Source organism: Rousettus aegyptiacus, unplaced genomic scaffold, assembly GCF_014176215.1.
Source record: "Rousettus aegyptiacus isolate mRouAeg1 unplaced genomic scaffold, mRouAeg1.p scaffold_m13_p_1, whole genome shotgun sequence".
Classification (NCBI taxonomy): Eukaryota; Metazoa; Chordata; class Mammalia; order Chiroptera; family Pteropodidae; genus Rousettus; species Rousettus aegyptiacus.
In genome coordinates this window covers 72,659,297-72,684,379 of record NW_023416284.1, presented here as the reverse complement: position 1 = coordinate 72,684,379, position 25,083 = coordinate 72,659,297, and the positions used below count along the sequence as shown (strand labels likewise).

The 25,083-nt window shown below is 45.2% G+C and overlaps 1 protein-coding gene and 1 non-coding gene across 14 annotated transcripts in view; one reads left to right on the top strand and one right to left on the bottom strand.

Moving 5' to 3' along the window:
• The window catches only part of ATXN1 (ataxin 1), a 364,038-nt gene that overhangs the window by 15,124 nt on the left and 323,831 nt on the right, over positions 1–25,083 (bottom strand). For all 13 annotated transcript variants that reach the window (XM_036236902.1, XM_036236901.1, XM_036236908.1 and 10 more), the window contains one exon: positions 6,400–8,473. In XM_036236902.1, the coding sequence (XP_036092795.1) occupies positions 6,400–8,313 (1,914 nt within the window). In that variant the 5' untranslated portion in view covers positions 8,314–8,473. The remainder of the gene's footprint in view (positions 1–6,399; positions 8,474–25,083) is intronic.
• LOC118606566 lies at positions 940–1,058 on the top strand. Its single transcript, XR_004952527.1, has one exon. It is a non-coding gene; the product is annotated as a 5S ribosomal RNA (ribosomal RNA).

Below are 25,083 nucleotides of genomic sequence, written 5' to 3'. Positions count from 1 at the left end.
CAAATGTACCAATTCTGTTTGTATCCGAGAGCAATGACATCTCTCTGAAGCTGGGTTTCAGTGAAAATCTCGCTTTCAGTGAAATTATTAAGTTGGAAATTCCTAACTTCATCCGTGAGTGAAATTCTTGATCCTAATTTACCTGTAGAGAAAAGCCAATCTGCTTTCCTTGAAGATCAGTTTTCATGACTACATTCTCAACATCAAGAACAGCAGAAAACCCTGGAATAATGATGTAGGGGCTAAGCAAGAGATTCATCTACTCCAGTGTTTGGAAATCATTAATAAAAACAACCACAACTTTTTAGTCGAGTTACTCTAAGGATATCTGTGTTTTCTGATTAGGACATTTAATCATGTTCACACTAACTCTGACTCAATCCTTGCTGGAAATGTCTCGGGGAGGTTCAGTAAACCCACATCCTAGTGCAGAGACACCTCCAAACACAAATCCCAAGTGGCAAGTTGAGCTCCTCTCATACATTGTCAAGTGGCTCCCAGAACCTCCCCTGCAGGGAGGCCTGGTTAGGACCTGCTCTGCAAGCTCTCAGGGACACAGATTCCATCCCACTTGCCCTCCCCACTTGGGGGAGGTCTTAAAATGTGTGGTTTAAAGAACAACATTATTCAGAGATAAAAAGAAATAAGCTATTGAAGCCACAGAAAGACATGGAGGAGCTTTAAATGAATATTGCCAAGTGAAAGAGGCCAGTCTGAAAAGGCTATATACTGTCCGAGTCCAGCTCTGATACTCAGGAAAAGGCAGAATTATAGAGATGTCAAAAGATCAGTGGTTGCTAGGACTTTGGGGCTGCGTGTATGGGGTGGGGAGCAGGAACAGGTGAAGTGTATAGGATTTTTAGGGTGGTGAAACTATTTTGTATGACACTGTAATGCTAGATACATGGCATCACACATTTGTCAAAATTCACAGAAAGCATCTACGGCCATGCTACCCTGAACAAGCCCAATCTCGTCTGACCTTGGAAGCTAAGCAGGGTCAGGCCTGGTTAGTACTTGGATGGGGGACCACCTAGGAAGACCAGGTGCTGTAGGTGTAAAAATGAAAAAATAAGAGATTGTAAGCTGACAAGGTCCTTGCAATCTGTGAGGTCAACCAAGGGTTTCCTTGTCTTAAAAAAATAAAATGCACAGAAAGGACAAAGAGTAAACTCTAATGTAAACTGTGGACTTCAGTAAATAAGAACATATCATTATTGGCTCCTCATTTGTAACATATATACTACACGCATGCAAGATTTTAATAATGGGAAACTGGGAACTCTGTACTTTCTGTTTAATGTTTTTTGTAAACCTAAAACTACTTTAAACAATAAAGTTATGACAGTGGTCCAAGAAAATCTGCTTCAATAACACATGGAAGATCACCTAGTTGGGGGACTTATAATACAGAAGACCTAAAGGAGAGCATTTTTCTTCTTCATTTTTTCTTTTGGAGAGGTACACACACACGCACATGGTTTGACACTTTCTCCACTGGAGCCTTTCTTGCATTAGAACCAAGAAGAGGATTGTCACCAACCACAGGCCGCTTTGTGCACAGGGCAGCCGCTCTCTTTTTGGATACATTAGATTCATTTCTACTAGGTCCCACATGTGAAATGTTGGCACATTGGTTTGCCTTGGCTGCTAAGGGACTAAACAGGCTTATGCGCTGCTTGCATGAGGGCTCTGGCTATTTTTAGGTACCAGCTAATCCATTAAGTGCATAATGCTGCTACTGATGACTCACAGAACACAGCAGTCAAATTAAAAAATAGTGGAATGAAAAAAAAGCCATCAGTAAATGTTCAGTTAGCACATCATTATGATATGCTGTATGAGTGGACATGTGTACACACACGTACACACACATACACACACACACACACACGCACGCACGCATGCCAGGAAAGCCAAGAGAAGGAAATGGCACTGAATATTAAGCCGTCACCAAGGAGGTAAAGGGAAGCAGTCACTGCGGGAGGCTTTAGGAGGTGACAGACAACCCTAACATAAGGAGCTCGGCAGTTAGGAAAGAAGTAGTCCAGGAAAACTGCCACTCCAGAGTACTTTACAAATAAAACTTACTACAATTTACCAAAGAATTTTGTGTACTCTTCAGAAAAGTTGAGGCCTGGGGAGCATGAGACTGACGGATGGGGAGACAGCTCACAGATAAGAACATCGTTTGTCAGACAGAAGCCAAAGGCGCCACAGATGGGGTCATCCTAGGTGGGGCTCTCCTGGCGGGCACACAGGAAAGGCCTATGAGCCTGTCTCTGCCAGTCTTCTTACAGGTGTGGAGGGCTGGACCACCAATCCATCCCTCCCGTTCAGCTCATGCTCAGAGAAACACAGAATGCACGGTAGGGGTGATTCTGGGCCGTTCGTGGGAACATGCCGCAGGAATACAGGCAGAGTAAAAATGGCTTATTGTGCTCATTGGAAATTTTCAGCCTTCTTCCTAGGTTTTGCTAGACTGTCTCTCCTTCCATAAACTCCTTTTAGAGCATGAAGCCTTATATTTATTTTTCAGAAGCTAACTACTTCCTTTCTCAGGGCCAAAGTCACCTAAGTGAAGCAAGGAAGGGAAACTAACATTGTCGAGGTCCTACTACGTGCTATGTGTTGTGCTGGTTCTGTAGAATGCGTTTTCTATAATTATTACAACCACCCCCATTATTCCTGTTTCATAAGCCAGAATGGAAGGTTTAGGCATAATTTGCACAAATTATTTGTGCAGTAATTTGCAAGTGACTTGCAAAAGGCCTCAGTGCTACTGCTGCAGGAGAGACTCGGGCTTAGGTCTTTTTGGCTCCAGGCCTGCATTTTCCTACCATCTAACCTGCTTCCCATCCAAGCAGGTGACGCCCCATCCTCTTGAGTCAGTGTTCATGCTATTTATTGCTCTGGATTCTTTCTGGGACTCTCCACAGACTTCCCGACTCAAACCTGGAGAATGTTAAGTGGATCATATTTCAAAGTAAGGCCCAAAGCAGCAATGCTGCTGCTGTCCGTTGGTGACCTCAGCCAGAATCACCACGGCTGAGAGAGGACAGCATGAGGGAAGCAGAGACTTCTCCCGCCTGGGGTGTTGCCTGTCTTTCACCAGAAGAGGGAGAAGACTGCGGAGTGCCCGCAAAGAGGCTTCCTGTGGAGCATACAGTTGGAAGGGACAATGCCTGGACTTCTCCTTGCAGCTCCCACAGTACCTGGGTGGTGGAACTGGGGTGCAGAGAAATGCTGCACTGGGTATGGCAAAGCCACAGAGATGGTGATGAATATGGGAAAGTATTTTTCTCCTACACTGCCTCAGCTGGAGCTTCAGCCAGAAACACTGGAGGGATCTTTCCACAATAATAATTAGAAATTCAGTGCCTTAAAAATAATGGCTAAAGTAAAATTTTAAAAACCCTCCACTTTATACATACAGGCTGGCTTTAGTTCCCTCTAGGTCTACCTGCAGATCATGAGCATGAGGTCAGTAAAAGTTCCCTTCATGGCCCACCTTGGTTTTGGTAGTTGATGCTACTCAACTTGCCCTCACCAGGATGCCCACGGTAGGTTTTATGAGGTCGAGCTTCCCTGTGGTTCTCCTTCCATGTAGGATTTATGCCCAGGGTCATAATGCCATTTGCTGTGCAAAACCCAGCCCTTCTCCCACAATTTCCCTAATTAAATTCGTGGTCTTGCTAATTAAGTTAAATAATTTACACATTACTAATCTCCATGTGGGTACAAGTGTTAGTGATTTCTAACCAGTTGGGAAGACATGGACTGATTCTTCAGGCCAGGGGATAAAGCTCCTCGCAGTGACAGCGATTACAGAGGGAAGCACTCCATCCTTGGCATGTAAATTAAATCCAGATATTAGTTCTCTCTCTCTTCCCTTCTCCCCATCTCACCTTCTCTCTCTGATTCTCCACTGACTCTGCTCCCCGTCACTTGTGGCAAACACAGCTGGTGAAGTATTTTTGCTGGGATGATGTCAGCCTGTTTCTGATAGGCTTCTCGGTGAAGTGACAAATCATTGGTTGTGTGTGTGTTGGGTGGGGTGGGGGTGGCGGGCTTGCACTTTTTTTCTACCACAGCCCTCTCGCCATTCTTTGCAGAAGCCCTTGCCAGCAGGCAGCATGACCACACAGGGGCCATCCTTGCAGACCTGCAAACAGGCTGTGACAAATATTCTACCTTCTAATTTGCACCTTGGATATCAATGAAAAGACTAGTGGCCTGGCTACAGGAAGGAAAGGAGACTTGGCCTGGAAACCAATTTCTCTACCATTTAAGCATTCATTCTGCAAAGTATCAAAACACACAGAGGAGCTTCCTCTCTAAGACCTGCCAGGTCCATCTGAAACCTAAAGAAGCCTGTAAACTCTGGTCTGAGAGGAAGCCAGGGCCTTGGAGATGCAGCCCACGGGTAGAGCTGCTCTTTATTCTCAGGTGGAAATGGATGCTGGTAAGGAACCAGCAGCATTTCAAAAATCACAACTTTTCCATGCCTACCTCTGTGCACACTAACGCTTTAAGGAGTAAAAAAGGTACCATGAAAAACATGTTTACTTTTCATTCTTGTTTGTTTTCCATGGGGTCTGTTAAAAAACAGTTTTGCTAAAGAGAACATATTCTCTCTTTTTCTACTAGGACTCACCTCAATCTAGGTAGGAAGGTTGGAGCGAGCAGCAACTACAGATAGGTAGCGAGTTCTAAATAATGATGCCATTTTTAAAAAAAATACTGACTTTTGCTCTTTTTTTAAGTCAGAACTTTGAAAAATCTTGAGCCTTACCGAAGATGCTAAGCCTACAGTGACATCTCACCATGAAAATAAAAGCATCTGGGGCTAAGAGCTCTTGGCAATGCAGGGCCCCTGACGTGGCGCAAGGTCCCACATCAGCTCATGCACAGGCAGTTCTGGAAAACACTTTGGAAAATTGCCTCCCTCCCGCCCCATCTCACTTGATCTTTTAAAAATACGCTTAAAACAATTCAAATCATTAACGAGACTGTCTTCTTTGTTCATTTCTGTGATGGTCCCAACTATGTGCTAAGTCATGACCCTTCTCAACTCAAACCTGAAGGGGGCGCTGGCACATCCGAGCATTTCCCAGCCCCTGGTGGAAGTGTTTTCAGAGTGGGCCACACCGCCAGGGAAGGTCCTGCCTCGGGGCCAAGGTTGTCTCACTCAAGCAACCTGAGCAGTGAAGTTGCTGTTTCATACAAATGGGCTGTGGAATAAATGCATTCGGGAGATTTAAGAGATGAGAAAAGGGTGGATTGAAGGAGCCCGGAGAGAATTAATCATAGTTCCAGTTTTTGACATGACTCACTTTGGCTGCATCTGACCCTTGGGGTTCCTATTTTCCACAAGCCCAGGAGAATGCCTGGGACAGCCCTGACTTCTCGAATTGTTTTAACTATGTCTTTTATTTTCTATGTTCTGATGTTCTGACATCTGGGAGCTTTGCTGACTCTGGAGGGACTACCTTTTTCAGGGTTAGCTAATTCCTAGAGATGGCAACCAACTCTCCTGGGAGAGTGACCTTCATATGCAAATTACCCACCCACACCCTTAACCATGTCCTCTACCAGGGTCTCGGACTCCAGGCCATCATCTCTCTGCCCTAATCACCCCATGGCAGGTACCAGATAAGTAGGAACAGAGCCCACTGGAATTATTCAAACTAGCCAATCCTCAACCTGCCTACCCTGCCTCATCCATTCCTCCCCGCAGAAACCACGAGAAAGGTTCCTGCCCACATCGTCTTCTTACACCCTCTGCCTCCTGACACTGGTGCTTCCCCGCGTCACCCCACGACGTGTGTCCCCTCCTAGGACCTGATTATGATAGACCATGTTTTAATGGCTGTTGTCTCCTCACCTGTTCTAACTAATAAAACCTGCATTTTAAAACCCAGACGTTGGTATGGGATGTGGTGACGCTGGGCATCTCTCTAATGTCCTCAGCAGACCAGCACTGTCCTTTCCTGATGGGGAGAGGTGGTGTGGGGAAAGGCAGGATGCCCCCAGGAGGGCCTCAGACTCTGCGGCCTTTGTCAATCAGGTTCCCATCGGAACCACAGAACAAAATTATAACTTAAGCGATGATTTTCTTAAATTGTCCTGAAGATGGTACCTGACTAACCCCACTCCAGATGCGGAGAAGTTCGTTCACTCCAAACAGCGGATGTCGCAGGGCATCAGGGCTTAATTCCCTTAGAGAACTTGGCTGGGAAAGATTTGGAGGCTCAAGTCTAGGTATAAATGAAAACTTTAATTTTCCCCAGAGCATGAGTGAGTCTGCCTCCTGGAAGAAGCTCATTTTGCCAGGAAATAATGAAGGCGTGTGGTGAGGTGTTCTCACCCCGCCTGCGTGACCTGGGTGAACTTTACCTGTGCCCGGTGTTCCCCGACGGCGAACTGGACCACAGCAACGCCCGGGCTGTGGCTGTCCTCAATCCTCTCCACGGTGCTGGAGTCGATTTTCAGGTCATTGCTGATCTCTGCGCTCTGGATGAAGTCTTCCGTTTTCAAGTCCTCCACCTTCTTCAGCTCCCCGTTGGCCAACTGGATGATGGAGCCTTTCATGAAGTAGGGCGGCAGGGTGGGAGGTGCTGCCGCAGGCGAGGCCACGGACTGCACCACGGGCAGGTGGATCTGGGCCTGCACCATGGCTGGGTAGGCGGCCTGGGTGACCAGGGCCTCTGGGCTGAAGTTCTCGCTCTTGGGAAGGGCGGTGGTGACGAACGTGTGAGGCACTGCTGCAAACTGGGGCGCCGACGTGACTATCGCAGAGGCCGCTCCCGACCCCTCCACGTCAGCACTGCCGACCGGGATGAGCAGGGGCTGGGTTCCGGGGATGACCAGGTGCTGGGGCAGGCTGCCAGCGTATGTGATTGCTTGCTGCTGGCTGCTCAGGTAGCCGATGACAGGTGGCTGAGTCCCCGCGTAGAAGGCCGTGGCGGGCAGTCCAACTGGGAGTGGCTCTGAAGCACTATGTGTGGTCTGAATGACCGTGTGGGGTGACAGCGTGGCAACGGTGGCAGCCTTCACGCCTTCGGGGCCCAGAGCCTGTTGCGGTGAGAGCCCGTAGGATCGGTGCCCGGGCTTCCCTAAATGCAGGCCACTTTTGTCGTTGAGGGTGGAGGGGGAGGCCTCTCGGTGTGTGACCTGCTGCACTTCCAAGTCAGCTGTGGGCGTGCTGCTGTTGGGCAGGACCATCACAGAGGCCCGGACCCCAGACGAGTCCCGGCCCCCGTAGTCGGCGGGGCTGGGGTGGACGACCACGTGTCTGGACTCATACGGGTGAGGGGCTGACTTGCTGCTGGCCTTCGCCAGGCCCAGGTCTGCCGAGGTGGGAGCCCCGTACCTCCGCCCCTTCTCCATCTCCCCGTTGAGGATCTCCTTGGCCTGCATGGCCTGCTGCAGCCTGCTGCTCTCGGCTTTCTTGGTGGCTTCCCGAGTCACGAAGTGGCTGCCAGAGTCGGTGTATTGCACTACGACCTGGGGGGAGGGCCCCAGGGTGAGCGGGTGTGGGATCATCGTCTGGTGGGGGTGGAGGTGGACGGGGATGGCCGGAGGAGAGGCCGTGCGCCCGGCATTCTGCGGAGAGCTGGAAATGTGGACGTACTGGTTCTGCTGTGGGGGTGGTGGGGACCCTGGCGCCATGAGCCCCGGAGTCCTGCCTAAGTGCTGCTGCTGCTGCTGCTGCTGCTGCTGCTCAGCCTTGTGTCCCGAGGCTTGGCTCAGACTGCCCATGTTGGCCAGCAGAGTGGAATAGGCCTCCAGTTGAGAGCGCTGGGTTGGAGTGGTGGCTCCCGCGGCAGAGGCCACTGCACTGGTGACGGGACTGGCCGTTGGGGAGATCAGCTGTGATGGGATGAACCCTGCGTAGGGCCCACTGTACTGGGAGGACCCAATGAACTGGAAAGTGTGCGGCAGGTGAGCGTACTGCACGGGCGACACCGGAGTCCCTGACTGCGGGGGAGGGTACACCGTGGGCAGCGTGGTGGTCGCCGGGACAGACCTGGGCGCGCTGGGTGGGGAGTAGTCCAGCCCCGTGGACAGCGCTTTGTGTAAACCTATTCCCTGTTGTAAACCGAGCTCCACTGAAGTCCCTGCCGGGCCATGCCTCCCTCCCCCGTGGCCTCGGCCACCAGGGTTGCCTGGGAGCCATGCCACGCCCTCTGCCCTGTGGTTGTCGCTGGGCAGGACCGTGGCCTTCTCCTCGGAAGGCCGGCTGGTGGCGGGGATCTCGCGCTTCTTGGGAGGCAGGCATTCGTTGCTCCGCTCTTGGTTGGATTTCATTTTTCGCCGTCCCCCCTCCACGGTGACTGTTTCACTGTTTGGCTGGCTCTGATTTTAGTCTGATAAAAGGAAAGTCACATTTGATTTCTGTAGGGGATCCAGGCTCTTCATGAGGAATCATCTCCCCGTGGGTGCGATCCGCCAGCAGCAGCTCTGGAATCTGGGAAAAGAAAGGGCAGTGACGGGGGTAAGAGGAAAGGGAGAAGAAAGAGAAGGGGGGGCGGGGGGAAGAAATCGAGATATCAGCACCAGAGAAGAACATCCTCCACAGATTCAGACTAGGCTTCCGGTTTCAACTTTAATTCCGAAAACCCTATCCTAGCCCCAGCATTGAACAGGCAAGACAGCGCACCTCGGGAAGATTACTAAGACATCGAGCAAGTCAAAACTTAAAGCAGATACCTTTTTATGAAGTTAACCACTCCCCTAAGACTTGTTTCTCACAGCCTCTCTCCTTTTTTCTTTTCTTTTTAGAAGGCAGACAATGCGTTTTGTAAGTGTCCTTTTCAGAAATCCTGGTCCCATTCTTTGCCTCTTCCTTACCTTACTGGAAAATCGAATGAAGCCCACAGGGAGATGACATCAGTGAACGTCACCTGGGCCCTGCCCTCTGAGCCAGGCCCAGAGCCAGGCCCTGGGGAGGAGCAGGTTAGGAGTGAAAGCCCTGAACTGACTTAGCATGTTATCTCTGAATCCCTAACCATCAGACCCACTGCTCAAAAGATTCCACCTGACTCTACATCCACCCTGACTCTATGATTCTCTCTTCCCTAACACACACATACACACTCTCACATGCACACACACTAACCCCCCGCCCCCAAACACAAGCCAACTCGGCAGAGCCAGCCATAAATAATCCTGTTCTCTACAAGTTTCCAAAGAATTCCCAGTAGAGCCACTCACAGGGTAATGAAAAGCCAAAAGAAAACTGTGAGACAGTTAAAAATGAATACGGTTATAGTTTAAAAAAATGTAGATGTGTTGAAGTTTTCCCTAATGAAGGCTATACACCTACTTCATTCCGCCTTTTTCTTACTAAGTGGTCTTTGAATTTTCTCTTCATACCCCCCCCCGCCCCCCGTTTCTCCTTGGAAAGGGCCATTGCGCCAATCACCCTAGAGGTGAAACCACTTTCAAACCAATCAGACCTGTGTGTTTTCACCTGAACATACAAATAGTAAACCTGGAGCTGGTTCCTATGGACACATATCTCAGTTTCTCAGTAACCAGTGAATTTCGAGTCAGCCTGACAGAGTGGGCAAACAGATGCCCACCTGGCAAGAGGCAGAACATCAATAGAACCTACAGAAACCAGGCTAACAAGCAGGTGTAAGCGCCCCTATAGGCAGCAGCGGCAGACATGCGCATTGTCATGTGCTGTGATCCTGGGAAGCTGTGAGGTACAGCTGTGGGAAGTACAACCTAGGATCCGATTTTAAAACAAACGCAAGAAGTCATCTTGAGCATCTGATCTTTGCCTATCTGAAGCGACAACGAAATCTGTACTACGACACGGCCCCTTTTTTCTCTGTAGCTCCTCCACTCCCCTTCCAACACATTTATCCCACATCTCTCCTTCACGGTTTGCACTTCCCGACCTTAATCTGTAATTTTTTTTTTGGCCTATAATTTAGTGGCCTTTCTTGGTTTTGCTTCAACATCACTAACGAACACCATGATGAAAGGACATAAGAGAAAGTTCCACAGCTTTAATGACTGTGATCTGGTATATATTGAAGGCGGAGGTTTAAAAATTTGGTGCCTTAATATCAGAGGACATTTCGATAATTAGATATGACGAGGGATACTTTAAAAACTGGGAAAGAAACAAAAAAGAAAGTAAAAAGCTCTAAAATATTAATGCTTAAGAATTATCTGTGTCAAAGGACAAATGTCTTTTATTTACCTCCCGACCTACAGCCTTTATAAGTCCCAGGGTAATTGCGTTCTGTACAGCCTTCTCTTATAAGGAGTGCACCACATAACTTACACCCAGTACTTGTGAATCAATCATGACAACAGTGCTATTTTCACAACGGTGACAGAATAAAATTAAACTATAGACGCATCAACAGTTGCCCCTTTTCACTGCTTAAAAAGTACTGAGAATGATCTTTCACTTTTAGATTTCAAGAGTCATCCTTAAGAAAGAACTTTATAAGCTCCCACATTCCCACACCAACTAGCAAAGAAGTCGTGTAGATCTACTCAAAGCCAACCAATACGCCCCCTGCTGGCTCCATAGTAGCACTGATCTAATAAAACCCCACAGGATTTCATTAAGGATGTTCACGCAAGAGTGGTATGTCAGAATCTGAAATGAGAACATTTGCATACAGTAGGCCCAGCCAGTAAGGGAATAGGTTAATTAGCTCAAGGCAGCTCTAGGGAAGAAAAAGCAGCAGCGGAAAAGTCCTTTCAAAGCCAAGCAAAATGTCAAACACATTCAGAAAGAGGTCCATTAGCAATGCAAATGTAAAACTGCCCCTACGACTGAATGCACAATATACAAAACTAGAAAACCCCTCTGAAGGTACTTTTCAAAAGAACTCAGCTTTAGTAAATTTGAAAAAGAATGCTGACTTGATTCTTAGTGGTGCCTCGGTTTATTTACACTTTATTTGAGAGAGACTGGCTTAGCGGGCCCTAAAGATCTCTGTGGCTGATCTTCTGTTAATGGACCACTAAGACTAGGCCTGAACACACAAATTCAAATGTATTCTTTTGAAAAGTTATCCACTGATAAACATCTTTTCCAGATAATAATAATAATAATAATAATAATAATAATAATAATAATAATAAATCAAGGATACAAATATTGTAGAACTGGAGGGACCATGAGCCAGACTGATAAAAATTTCAACCCATCCTCTTCCTATATTTAGAAAGACCATCCCCCTATTTACCAGTGCAGCTTGGAGGAGATGAGACTCTAATTTTGGGGCATGCGCCCCTTCTCTGTGCTTCATTATCAATCTCTGTAGGCTGTATCTCCCAGCACCCAGAGACACCGTGAGGGTAGGGATTATGTCTTGCTATATTCTCAGTGAACCACCAGAGGGAGCCATAGTATGCCACCAGGTCCTTGGTACACCGGGTGATTTTTCATAGGATTGAAAAGGGAGAGGTAAATTATGAAGGTGGAAAAGTACAGTAGAAAAAAAAGAGAAGAAGAGACAAGGAAGAAGAGAAAAAAGTAAGAGTGAGAGTTTTGCCTTCGGGGTCTCCTTCTAGCTGCAGACAAAAGACCTCTGTGTCCCTAATTACCTTCTCAAGGTTGAAACACACCGAACGGCTCAGCGCCCGCCCCGCTCCGCCCCAGCGCCCGCCCCTCCTCCCCCCACCCCCGCCCCCCGGAAGTCCACCTTTGGATTTTCCTACCACAACAAAAAGATTTCTTCCAAACATATGGGGTCACACACAATTACATAAATACTAAGTAGTTATCAAAGTAGCACAGATGTAGATCATACTGTTTAAATATTATTAGAAAAGGGAAAGTGAAGAGGGACTTAATAGATGAATTAGGATAGATTTATTTAGGGTTTACTATATATGGTTTGCCTGATAATCACTATTCTGAATACATCCATCCTCAATATATTTACATCTACATTTGCATCTATCTCTCTGTCAGTATTTTAAAATTTAGCTCAGTGGCCTAAGGCCTTGCTATTCAAAGTGTGGTCCTCAGACCGGCAATACCAGCACTGTAGAAATGTAGAATCTCAAGTCCTACCCAGGCCTCCTGATTCAGAATCTGCATTTTAACAAGATCCCCAGGTGAGTCATATGCACAGCAAGGTTTCAGAAACTCAGGTAAGATTAAAATTTCTACTCATAAGTTCCTAAGCAGAGGAAACATCTCTAGCCTCTATCCACTGAGGTAGGTGCTGGGAATCCAAACGAGTTGCTACGTGTAAACAGAATTGATGGAGCCTTGGAGATAAGCAGTGAACATTTAGGTAGAACTAAGCCGTTTACTTTGGTGTCACCTAGATTAACACAGTTCTAAATAGTAGATGCTCCTTTTCTTATGGTTCTTTCTACCTTCAAGAAGTATAGGGAAACACACTTCACAAAGTCCATTATCACACATTTTATACATGACTCAATCCTCTTCAGAAAGAAAAACAAACTTTTAACAAAGGAAGTACCACACATCTTTTCTATAATTAAAAAATGTTTCCCCCATTACCATGGATTCAGACTATTTCAGAAGTGATAGGAAAACAAGATGCTTCTGTGCTGAGATATTTGGGAGCGTATCCCCAGACTCCAAGTCCTGTAAATAACAACCAACTGCTCTGAATAGAAGACACTCCTAGAACTTGAGACACATAGTCCTAAAAATGCATTCCCATGGAACGGCATGTGACTGGGTTGCTCTGTCGAGCTCATCCAATCCTGAGAGTTTCTCAGTTTGAGTGAAACCCATGACGGTCTGCCATGTATGCACAGCAGAGGCATGGTTCCAGTTTTAAAGAGAAAGAAATGCAGACTGGTGAGCTTGTGTCGGTTCTGGAAAAATCACATGACCATTTAGGAGACAGAACATCCGGACCTGATGGAAGAGGATTCTCTGAGTCCTGACATGCCAATCTCCTCTCTGTCCTGTTATACACAAAACTGAAAGATCCATGGGGTGTGCTGGCAGAAGGCACTGCATTTAGGTTAGATGTTAAAAATAAACCCAACTCCGACATCCTTGAGATTTCCAGGAAAAAGGTGGGTCGGATGATAGTATAATTAGACACTTTCACGGCTGACTGAACAGGCACGTCCCAAAGGAAGTGGATCACGCGTTCATTCATCACTTTCTTTGTTTCTAGTATGTACGGCGGACCTTAATTGTTTAATGTCTGTGTGGAGCAAATGGAATGCCAGAACTCTTATTTTTCGTTCTATTCTGGTCAACATTTTATTTGTGTTTTGGTTGCCATACTTAGAGGCAACAGAAGACTGGAAGGGATGCTTAATATATTATCGCAATCAAAAATTCAAATATATCCCCAGACCTGGGAGTGATGGCACAAAACCAAGAACATTAAGATTAATGAGAATAAAAGTAAATGGCTACTGATCTGGCTTTAGAATGTAGAATGGTTCAAATAGGAGAGCTTAGGGTTTTTTTTTTGTTTTTTTGTTTTTTTTTGTTTTTTGTATTTTGATTTTACAGTCAATATAGATCGACAGTTTAGTTTGGTGCCTAAAAAGCTGGAGTAATTATAATCTTCATTTTAAAAAAGCACAATGTTCAGAATAAGGAAATAATTACTGCAGCAATAAACAGCATTGTCAAAGTCAAAGCACTAAGGCAAGGGACACCGGCAAAATGAGGAATGTCCAGGGTGGAGCAATCCCGTTAGCGAGAGGTCTGGACACGAGGCAGGCAAGTAACAGCAGAGGCAACTGAAGATGTGCGGCCTGGGGAAGTACAGAAAAAGCTGGAGCGTGTGATCAGAAGTAATCACAACTGTTAAAAATGAGCTGGGCTGCCTGAGTGAGGTAGGGATCCCTGTGTCACCCCCGCTGTTGAAGGAGCATCTGGAGTCTCCAGCTGATGGTCTGAGGTAACTGCTGGTGATGACCCTTTCCTTGTTTCTTTTACATTTCCTACTTACTTCTACATATTTCCCATCACAGATATTCTGAGGCTGTAATTCCATCCTGTGTCAAGGGAGCTTGCTTCTAAGCCTAGCCTACTTTCCGATTTCCATTTTGGCTGTATCTTCAATGAGAACCGATTATTTGCTCTTCCTGCTGTGCCTAAGCATGGAGCTTCGCTGGGTAGGCCTCTGGGTCTAAAATAAGGTGGTTTCTGAAGGGGATGGAGGGCCCTATCCAGGTCCATTCAGGCAGGAAATCACCTGGGAGGTGAGCTAAAACCTGGGATGACTTTGCAAAATAGGCTGTTTGATATCCTCACCCCAACACACTCAGGTTTCTCTTCTCCACTTGGCACCCCTGTCATACAGGGTAAATGAGAAGAGAAATGGAATGACAGCTGGTAATCCATGCTAGAACCAAGTCCACACAAGTGCCTAAGGATATAAAGAATAGATAAATGTAAACCTTAACTTGTAGCATCTATCAGATGGGGTAGTGGATTAAATGGTGGCCCCTTAAAAGATACATCCATCTGGAACCTGTGAATGTGACTGTAATTTTAGAAAGGGAATGTAATTATGGATTTTGAGATGAGAACATCCAGAATCATCCACGTGGGCCCTAAATCCAATGACAAGTGTTGTTATAAGAGAAAGGCAAAGAAAGATTGGAGACACACAGTCAAGAACACCCTGTGAAGACAGAGGCAGAGAGAACAGAGTTATGTGGTCAAGGAATGCCTGAAGCCACCGGAAGCTGGAAGGGTCAAGGAAAGCGTCCCCACTACAGCCTTGGGAGGGAGTGCAGCCCTGTTGACACCTTAATTTCAGACTTCTGGTGTCCAAAACTGTAAGGAAGCAAGTTTCTTTTCTTTTCTTTTCTTTTTTAAATTGGGATATAATTGACACATGACAGTGTGTAGGTTTGAGAGGTACAATGTATTGAGTTGATAACATCCATATATTGCAATGTGACTACTTCAGCAGTGTCAGCTTACACTCTGATCCTGTCACATAGCTATAATTTCTTTTTTGTTGGGAATAATTAAGATCTAGTCTTAGCAATGTGAAGTTTAGAACATTTTTTGTTGACTATAATCACTGTGCCATGCATTAGATCTCCAGAACTTATTTGCCCACTAGTTGTTAAGTTTGTAACCCTTAAATACTTCTCCAACTGCCCCATCCCCAGCCCCTACCATTCTACTGTTTTTATAAGTTTAGCTTTTTATAGATTCCACATATAAATGATATCTTACAGCATCTGTCCTTCTCTGTCTGACTTATCTCATTTATCATAATGCCCAAGTTTCCACTGTTTTAAGCTACCAGATTTATGGTAATTTAAAGCATCAGTCCTAGGAAACAAATACAAATAGCTTCCATCTATCGATCATCTAATATATGCCAATAACTCTACTTAAACATCTCATTTACTCCTCAAAACAAACTCATGAGGTTTATATTTTTACCTCCATTTTTCGGAGGCTTGGCTGAGGCCTCACAGTCAGAGGGAGAACTAACTTTGGGAATCACTTTCTTGTTCTACCCACCCATGATGCAGAGTAGACTGGTGTATTGGGATCCACTATGGTGATGGCAGCCTAAGAACAATTATCCTTTTTATTTTATTTTATATTTTTTTTCATGTAGAAAAGTAACAGAATGCATACAGAGAAGAGAGGAGATGTTCAGGGAACCCTGGCACCATATCTAGCACCAATCACCGACCAATTGGCGTGGTGTTGCAGGCTGATTTGACTAAGGAAGAGAGTTGGGGATTTTTTACTCCAAAGGCAAGTGAGCCAGGGACCACCAGCACCATCCAGCACCAAGCTCAATGCTACCCATCCAGTTGTGATCCACCTTATAGTAGGGGTGAGACCCCAGAGACAGCATTCTGCACGTAGAGGACTGTGGACGCTAACGTGGTGTCTATAGAAGCTCTCTCTTTCTCTAGCTTTACAAAAAGCAAGTTCAAGTCTGCACTAAGGTGCAGGACTCCTTGGTCAGTGGCAGTGATTCACACCATAAAAGGCTTTCCTTTGAGCCAGGGCTTTGCTGGGAAGGTGGGGATGGGTTGCTACCAGCGACACTGGGATTTTAGTGGGAAGAGGGAAGAAAGGAGAAAACAGGTTCTACTCTTTATATTATTAGGACCATGAATAATAAGTTTTTGGGGTCCTGTTCATCTATAGATTTTTTTTTAGCAATGAAAATGGCGACTAAATTTACTACAATAATTAAAATATTTAAATCCACGCGAAAGAGCACAGTCTCATTTGGGTGCTTCCTGGCTCAATGGAGCTCTGAGTCCAGCGCATGAAACGGACTCGGAGTCATTCTGTTGATTGAGGGCCCTGAGGGAGATGCTGGAGGGGATTCCTCAAGACTCACAGCTGTGCTGGCGGTCCTTGCACTGAACTTCTCCGCTTGGCATGTAGCTAAACTTCTGTCTCCCTCATCCATAAATGGGGCTCTGTTATTTGCTGCTACTGTCAGCCAACGGAGAGACAGCCTCCATCAAGCCTTCGGTGAAGCTTTTCTTAGATTCTTGGCTTCTGCCATTACCGTTCCTAGTCAACACAATGACAGTGATACTGCTGTTTTGAGTGAGTTTTGCCACCCTTGGAAACACGAGATCTGTCACGTGGGTGGGGTGCATTGCATGGGGACATGGCGAAAGTCTGTGCACAGGACAGGCTTGCGTGTCAGGGCACGAAAGAGGAGGGGACAGGGCCGAGGCTGCAGCTGGGCTGTGCCGTCCCGGGAAGCTGGCTGGCTCACATGGAATGTCACCGCAGCATCCGGGTAGCCAGTGTCCTCTGGCAACCTGCCTGTGCTGGGATTCCTGGAAAGGCTCAAGACGGAAAAATAATCACTTGGAGGGATAACCATCTGAATTGAAACGGGTCCCAAATGAATTGTCCAACAGAGGTTGAGTTGGAGTTTTTCAAAAAGGCTGGAAATGCCTTTCTGTCAAGACCTTCCCTGGTTCAATGCATGAGCAAATACCTTTCTGCTTTAAAGTGTCAGGCACGCCAGATTAGCCACCCTGGGACGCCTGAACCTGTTTATCCACCACTGTGCCGAAGGCTGGGAACAGTTACACGGGCGCTTTCCTGCACACTGTGTTTAGTGGTTCTCGGCCCACTCTAAAGTGAGTTGTTCTAAGGACAGAGGTAGTTGGCCCCCTTCACTGTCTGTCTCATCCTTCAGACTGTTGTGACAAGGGGCAAAGAACTGGCCACAGTAACATAATTAGGATGGGGTTTGGAAAGCATTTTTGACTCTCAATTTAATGTTCTTAGCCCTACAGAGATAGATCTCGCTACAGAATTCAGTACGCATTCACGTCCATTGGCATAGTTTAAACATCAAGATAAAATGTTAATATCATTATCATTAATACTGATAATATAATATTATTACTACTTATAATAAGAAGGAGGACATGGAGAGTAATATAGTAGAAAGAACAGGCTATGGTGTAGGTAGAGTACAGATTCAAAACCTGGCTTTATCCCCCTAACTGCCTATGTAATTTTTTATTTTACTCAGAATTAAACATGTGTTCAGTTTAGGGAGGCATGTGTTTCAACAGTGTGTAATCTTGTAATTACTACCTCTGCCTATAAAATGGGGAGAAATTAATATGCACAGTGCCTGGCATAATGTACACACTCAATAAATAGTAGCTATCATAATTATAATTCAGCAAATGCTTCCTGGTGAATCCTCAGTTTTCGCCGACACTTATCTGTTACCAATCTTGCCTGGTTCCATGATCAAATCAATACAATGCCTCACATCTGTGATTTACACAAAAGAGAAAGTTATGGAGGTTTGGAAATTTATTTTCTTTCTTTGGCCAACAGATGGGATTACATTTATAATAATTTCCGACGCACAGGCCCCGTTCACACCAAAAAGCATGAAAGCAACTAACTCAGCATATGCAAACAGAGTGAACAGAAAGGTCAGAGGGTAAACTCAAGCTTGGCATTTCGCAGTGAGGGTTAAGTATAATGGATCCTTGTTCCACTCTGCCTGCTTTTACACAATATTTCTTGGATGAGTAATTCCCAAAAGGCATGGTGGGGAAAGGCAGAATCTTCTTTCCACATCCCACAGGGAAGGCTGCCAGCTGTCTACTTACACACACTCTCATATACTTTGCTACACATCACAAAGTAAAGGGCCAGCAGTAGCTTGAAGAGGCTTAGTTAGATTCTAAGGCCACCAGGGATCTCTGAGAGATTAGATGGCCCACATTTATAAACAGAGGCTGTGAAAATCTCCACCCAGTTAGAAAAATGCCTTTCTGGAACTGAGGCATTATGAGGGGGTCTTAAAGCATTTACTGCCCTTGTGTGGCCGGATGAAACAAAAGTTGAGACTAAGTCATTCCTCCAGGGCTGTATCACATTGGCTTGCCTTGTTTGGTGGTCTTACAGTCTCTGGGACACTGTACACCTTTTTAATCCTCTTGACCACAAAGGCCCTGAGAGCTCCTGGGACTCAATCTCCCCAGGGCAACCTGGGTATGACAGAAGTCACTGAGGCTTTCTGCGTGCAGGCTATGGTGATGCTTTACATACAAATAACAACCAGTGTATGATCATCTCACTGGAAAGGCAAGGATACCGAGGCTCAGCTTATAAGTGACTTGCCTAAGATTCCATGCTAATAAATGGCAGAAATAAAATGAAAATCTTGATTCGTCTAATTAAACAACCTGGGTTTTAGTTCTTAGATTATGCAGTAGACCTGCTAGTGTGTAGTGAGGATTAACCTTGAACAAAGGGAGGTCTGGCCTTTGCCTTTGGCTAAGGTGATCTCTAGACTTCTGGAATGTCCTGCCCATAGGAGTATGTCTGTTGGCCTGGGGGCTCTGGCCATTGGACAGTTTAACAATGTGACTTATGATAGGGGCTTTGGGCCATGTGGTATCAGTTCTAATCTCTGGGGAAATTAATGACTAAAGGTATTAGCTAGACCTTCAGGAGGTGCTGGTGACAAAAGGTCAGTCATGTGGGTGGTACGTGATTGAGCTCCCATGAAAAGGCTAGACCCCAAGAATCAGGAGAGTTTCACTGGCTGGCACTTCTCCACACGCAGTGTCGCACACTGTAGCCAGGAGGAAGTAATGCCATCTGCGATTCCATGAGGAGAAGGTGCCTGGGAGCTCCAGGTTTGAACTCTTCCAGAACCCTGCCCTATATGCCTCCTTCCTTGGCTCATTTTAATAATCTGAATCTTTTCTCTGTAGTAAACTGAAACCATGAGCATAACAGCTTTCAGTGAGTTTTGTGAGTCCTTTTAGTGAATTATCCAACCTGATGGTAGTTAAGGAAGCCCTCTAAACTTGCAACTGGTGTCAGAAGTGAGGGTAGTCTTGTGCAAACTGTTCTCACTTTGTAGCTGGCCCATAAACTTCTTATAGCTTGTGATGATTATATACTTAAAATAAAAAGATCAAGTAATAAACATAATTAATGAAATTCATCAGGGTTCAGGGATCAGAATGCATCATGAACCAAGGATTAGATCAATCCAAATCTATGCACCCCTAAACAATGGCAAGTGGACAGACAGATGAGTGGAACAGAAAGGGGGAGGAGAAATACTACCTGGTAGAATTTGATCTAGGCCTGGCCCCGGAAAGCTCCCCATGGCAATTACTCAGATGGCACACACATGTAAGAAGCATTGAGCGCAGCGGTTCAATGTTCTGAGCATACAGTTGAAAGTGCTGGAGCAATGAGGGCAGCCAGCTCATCAACTAACTTGGCGGTGTCTCCATATTCTCAGTCTGTTTAGTAGAGACGACTTACTAGAAATCTCCCATGGCTACTGGATCCTGACCAAATGGAGGGCTGGGCTCCATCACCTGGCTCTTCGGATTCTGGAGAAAGTACTTCCTTTAGGGCACAGAGGTAACTGCAAATGTGCCTAGGACAGTGCTGACTTCACTGTGTTTTTGGTCAGACTGAACAATGGGTATCTTGGCGACAGCAGCTCTGGGCTCAGAAACAAGAAAGCTCAATGCATTGGTCTCAGGACCACGCTCTCTTCACCTGCAGACTGACGTCAACCCTCACTGCACATTGGACACACCTGGGGAGCTTTTAAAAACAGTACTAATGTCTAGACTCTCCCAGACAAACCGAATCAAAATTCCTGAAGGTGGGGACCAGCACTAGGCCTCTAATGTGCAGCCAGAGGAGAGCACTCCTGGAATAATGACCTTTAAGTTCCCTGTTAACTCCAGCACTGCCCAGCGGAATGTCTTGAGATGTTTAAATATAGTCTCCAATCATTTCCCTCACTCCATCAACATAAAAATGGTGTTCTCACTTCCTTTTACTACTGCACTTTAAAAGTAAATTACATGTCCACAGTAAGACACCACTACACACCCAAAGAATGGCCATTACTTAAAAAAAAGAAAAAAAAAAAGGAAAATAACAAGTATTGGTGAGGATGTGAAGAAATTGGAACCCTTGTGCACTGCTGATAGAAATGTAAAACGGAGCACTACTGCAGAAAACTGTTTGGCAGTTCCTCAAAAAGTTAAATGTAGATTACCACATGATCTAACAATCCCACTTCTAGGTATATACCCAAAGGAATTAAAAGCAGGGACTCAAACAGGTACCATATGACAACATGCATAGCAACATTATTCACAGCAGCCAAAACGTGGTAATAACCTGAATGTCCATCGGCAGAGGAATGGATAAACAATATGTGGTATATCCACACAATTGGCTCTTACTCGGCTTTAAAAAATGAACGCAATTCAGATACATGCTATAAGATGCACGAATCATGAAACGTTAATGCTCAGTGAAAGGAGCCAGATGTAAAAGGACAAATATTGTATGATTCCACTCCTAGGAGGTACTTAAAATAGGCAAATTCACAGAGACAGAAAGTAGAACAGAGGTTATCAGGGGCTGCAGGGAGGGGCAATGGGAGTTACTGTTTAGTATGAATACAGAGTTACGGTTTGGGATGATGAAAAACCTCTGGAGATAAATACTGGTGATGATTACACAGTGATGTGAATGTACCTAAGCCAATGAAATGCACCCTTAAAAATCGTTAAAATGGTAAATTTTACATTATATACATTTTATCATAATAAAAAAAATTTAAATTATAAGTCATAATTTAAAAAGTTTGCAAACCAACTGCAATTCTGTTTTTAAACTTCACAGTGCTGCCTCCTATCCCAGTCCTACTTAAAGCTACATGGATCCCCGAAATATCTGCTGGAGTTAGCCTGCTTTCCATGGCTGGACTTCAGGACATCTTTAAACCCTTAAAATTGTATGCACTTTCCCTCATTCACAATGGCGAGCTTGAGCAATACAAAGTTAAGAAGCATCATTTTAAGGTAGTACCCAAAGTTCTCTATCCTGTCGTTGCTTACTCAAGACAGAGGGCTGGTTGGTGCCCCTGTCCTCATCCTCTGCCTTGTATTAAACTACTACATAGTGTCAGTCCCACCCTCTTAATCAGGGGCCAGCAAACTTTGGTGAAGGGCCACAGGTAAATAATTTCGGCTTTATAGGCCATGACTCAACTCTGCCACTGTAGCGTGAAAGCACCACAGATAAAATGGAAACACATGGGTGCAGTCGTGTCCTGTTCCAGTCCTCAAACACATGGCTTAAGGTCATAGGGCAGTGGTCCCCAACCTTTTTGGCACCAGGGACTGGTGCTCCTGTGAGAATCTAATGGCTGATGACCTGAGGTGGAGCTGAGGCGGTGATGCTAGTGCTGGGGAGCGGCTGCAAATACAGATGAAGCTTTGCTCACTCACTTGCTGCTCACCTCCTTCTGTGAGGCCCAGTTCCTAACAGGCCACGGACCAGCTATGTGCATCTCCTCTGTTCTGCATGAGCACTTCCCCCTCCCGCCACTGGCCCCTCCACAATGCACCTTATTGCCTGTTTTCTAATCCAGTGGGTCGCATATCTAGAATTCCCAGATGATGTAGACACTGCTGGTCCAGAAACCATACTTTAAGAATCACAGTTCTAAGCTCTCTCTCATGTCTCTCCTTAGTTGTCACTTAAGTCTCTCTCCACCCTCACCCTATATCCAAAACCTCCGTGCCCCTTAACATCCTGCTTTGTCTATGCACACACTGTCCTATAGCTGTCTGCTCAGCTATTCATTCAGTTTCCATGCACAGTGACACGAGCCACTCTCTCTCCATGCCTTTGCCCATAGTGGGTTTTTGATGGCTACTTTCTTTTGTAGTAATTCCTGAAACCCTGGCTAAGCCACTTAAGACCACTGCAGTCTTGCTCATCCCTTCCTTCTCGGAAGCTCACCAGAACTTACAGAATAACCACAGTCTTTCACTGTGTTCACTGTACTTTTTACTTGTTTTCACGTGTCTTCCTCATTAGATCGTAAACTCCCCATGCTGGGTATAGACTGAAATTTCATAGCCCCTTGGGATTTTAGGGCTGTTGTTCTTTCTTTGTTGGTTTACTGTTCTCATCCCAAGGCTGTCCATTGCAGTCTTTCTTAAAAATTGGCTACTAAAAGGCAAAGTGTTTCTGGATCTTCTTCTAGCTTTTTTGATGTAATGGTAGTGTTGGATCAAAAATGGAACTCACGGTGGAGGAAAATAAAATACGGTGTATTCGAAAAGCATCTGCACTTCGAGATTCTATTTCTAATACAAATTCTCCTGTGAGAATATCAACCCCGGATGCTTCCCGTAGCAGGAAGTCCAAGTACGCCACGTGAAATGTCGTTAAAGATGTATGCTATGCAAGAAGGCCTCTAAAAATCCACATCCAATTATCCAAAACTATGTCCAGATTGTCCTACCATCAATCCTAAGGAAATGCTTCTGGCAGTCTTTGGATTTACTGGAAGGAATATGTATTTACAAAGATAACAATTTTATTGAAACCAGACTAAATCAAGCATAGGAAGAATAGGGAGACAAGCTGTAAAAATCAGCCAAGATAAGAATTCTCTCTGAAATAAGCGTTTGTTTTAAAATGAGAGGTATGACTCATACTCAGTGAATGGGTGGCTGGGTTCTGATCCTCAAAAGATGAATGGTCCACTTTGAAAAGAGGAACACGTGGGAAACCTACTTTCCACCTACATTTATTTCCGCGTGAGGCTGCTACAGTGGAGCCCAAGAAGCCTGAGTCCTTTCCAATCGCCAGCAAAACGGACAATGGGATGACTTGCTACCTGCGGCTGTTTCCAATCAAAAAGCTGAGTAATTACTGCAGCTTCTCCTGGGGCTTGCAGGCGGCCCAGCGTGAAGCCGGTGGTGCACTGAAGGCCGTGAATGAGCTGCCAGAAACCCTACAGAATTTGGCTGCTACGTTGCTCCTCCTCCCCCTGGCTCAGCGTCATTAGCTTAATCAGGTATTCATTCAATAAAAAAAATTTTTTTACACTCTCCCTGGAAGAATGCCGACGCCCTCTGAATGAGCCACACTGTCAACTCAATAGCATTCAGCAGGAAATGTCAGGGCAGTTTTATATTCTTTTATTTAATTTAGGGTCTGGGAAGAGGGAATCCCCTGCTATGCAGTACTTCTTGGACACGCAGTGAAAGAGAGGTTGTCACGAAAAGCTGGTCAAAGAGAAGAAATGCTTTGCTGGTTCTTTGCATTTAGAAACCCACAACTCTTTCTAACATAATTCATACAGCAGGGAAATCAGCATATGGTTGACTCTGGTGTCACATGGACCTGAGCTAGACTTCTGGCTTTTGGCATCTGGTAATTGGTGACTCTAGGGGAAGTTACTCAACTTTCTAAGCTTTGCTTTCCTCTTTAAGAAAATCGAGGTCATAATAAGCCGAATCTCATGGGGTTGTGATGGTGCTGAATGGGACAATGCAGTCAGAGCCTTGCATCCCAGCTGGAGCCCTCAAGGAAGGCCACCTCTAGCAATGGACTGCTTTCAAGCATCAAATGATCTCCTCTTGTGGAGCTGAAGGCATAGGCTTGGGATCCTAACTGCTGAAGTGAGACTTCACCCAGCAGCTCTGCCTCAGTTTCCTTATCTCTAAGGTGAGAATAATACCAGGACTTCCCCAAGGCTTTTTGTGAGTTCACGCATTCAGAGAACTTTGTCCAGAGTCTGGCATGCTGCCAGACAATAAGTAGGTTGTTACAGTTATCTCTTGAGAAGGGCCCTCTTCCCTACCGCCTTCGCTTAGGTCATATTTTCAACTGTATTAAAATAAAACACACTTTCTCCCTTTGAGTTCTTTCCCAAGTTACTTCATGCATCATGTGCATCAGTCAATTCCAGAGAAGATATTAGGTGGAACAAGCTTTAATTAAAAGGTTGCTTTTGTCACCTCTGTTATTGAGGGATTTCAAGTCTTATCAGTTCAGAAAGTTTACTGAGTCTCGAAAACTATCCTCTTCTAGAAAATAATGCACGCTAGAGCAGTGGTATTTTTTTTTCTCCTAAACTGAACAAAAGCCTTGTCTGCAGAACAAACTGTCAATTACATTTGTATTCAAAAGTAAAATTCAAATACATTCATGTTTTAAATTTGGGTTTGTTGGTATTACTTGCTGTTTATTGCTACAGTATATATGGAAGCTTTCTGATTTATCTGAACACAGAGCACAGTACTTTCTTCAGACACAATTACTCATTACAGATTAAATCAATCTCTTTCCTATTTAATCTGTTTAGAATACCTCTGCCCTAAGTAGAATCTCTACAACATTGTAAATGCACAAAAAACGGCCAGCTCTTTTATTTAAGGCACTAATAGCAAATGAAGAGAACAAATAATGCTGCAGGAGGCATCAGAGGGCTGTCATCTAAGCAGGTAATAAAATGTTTAACAGACAAATGAAAATGCAACAACAGAAGTCAGTGCTCTGTTGACAACAAAGCTCATTTTCTTTACTATCACTGTGGCCTTGGGAGACACTTAAACCCTCTGAGCCTCAGTCTCCTTATCTGTAAAGTGTGAATGACAATAATAACATCTCCAAAAGATTGCTCCGAAACACTGTATGATGATGTATCTGAGAAAGTGCAGTGTTGATCACGAAAGATCTGAATATGTTTTCTTGCCTGAACGTTGGCCTCCTATCTCCAACAGCCTGCCAAGAATTTCTACATGGATGCT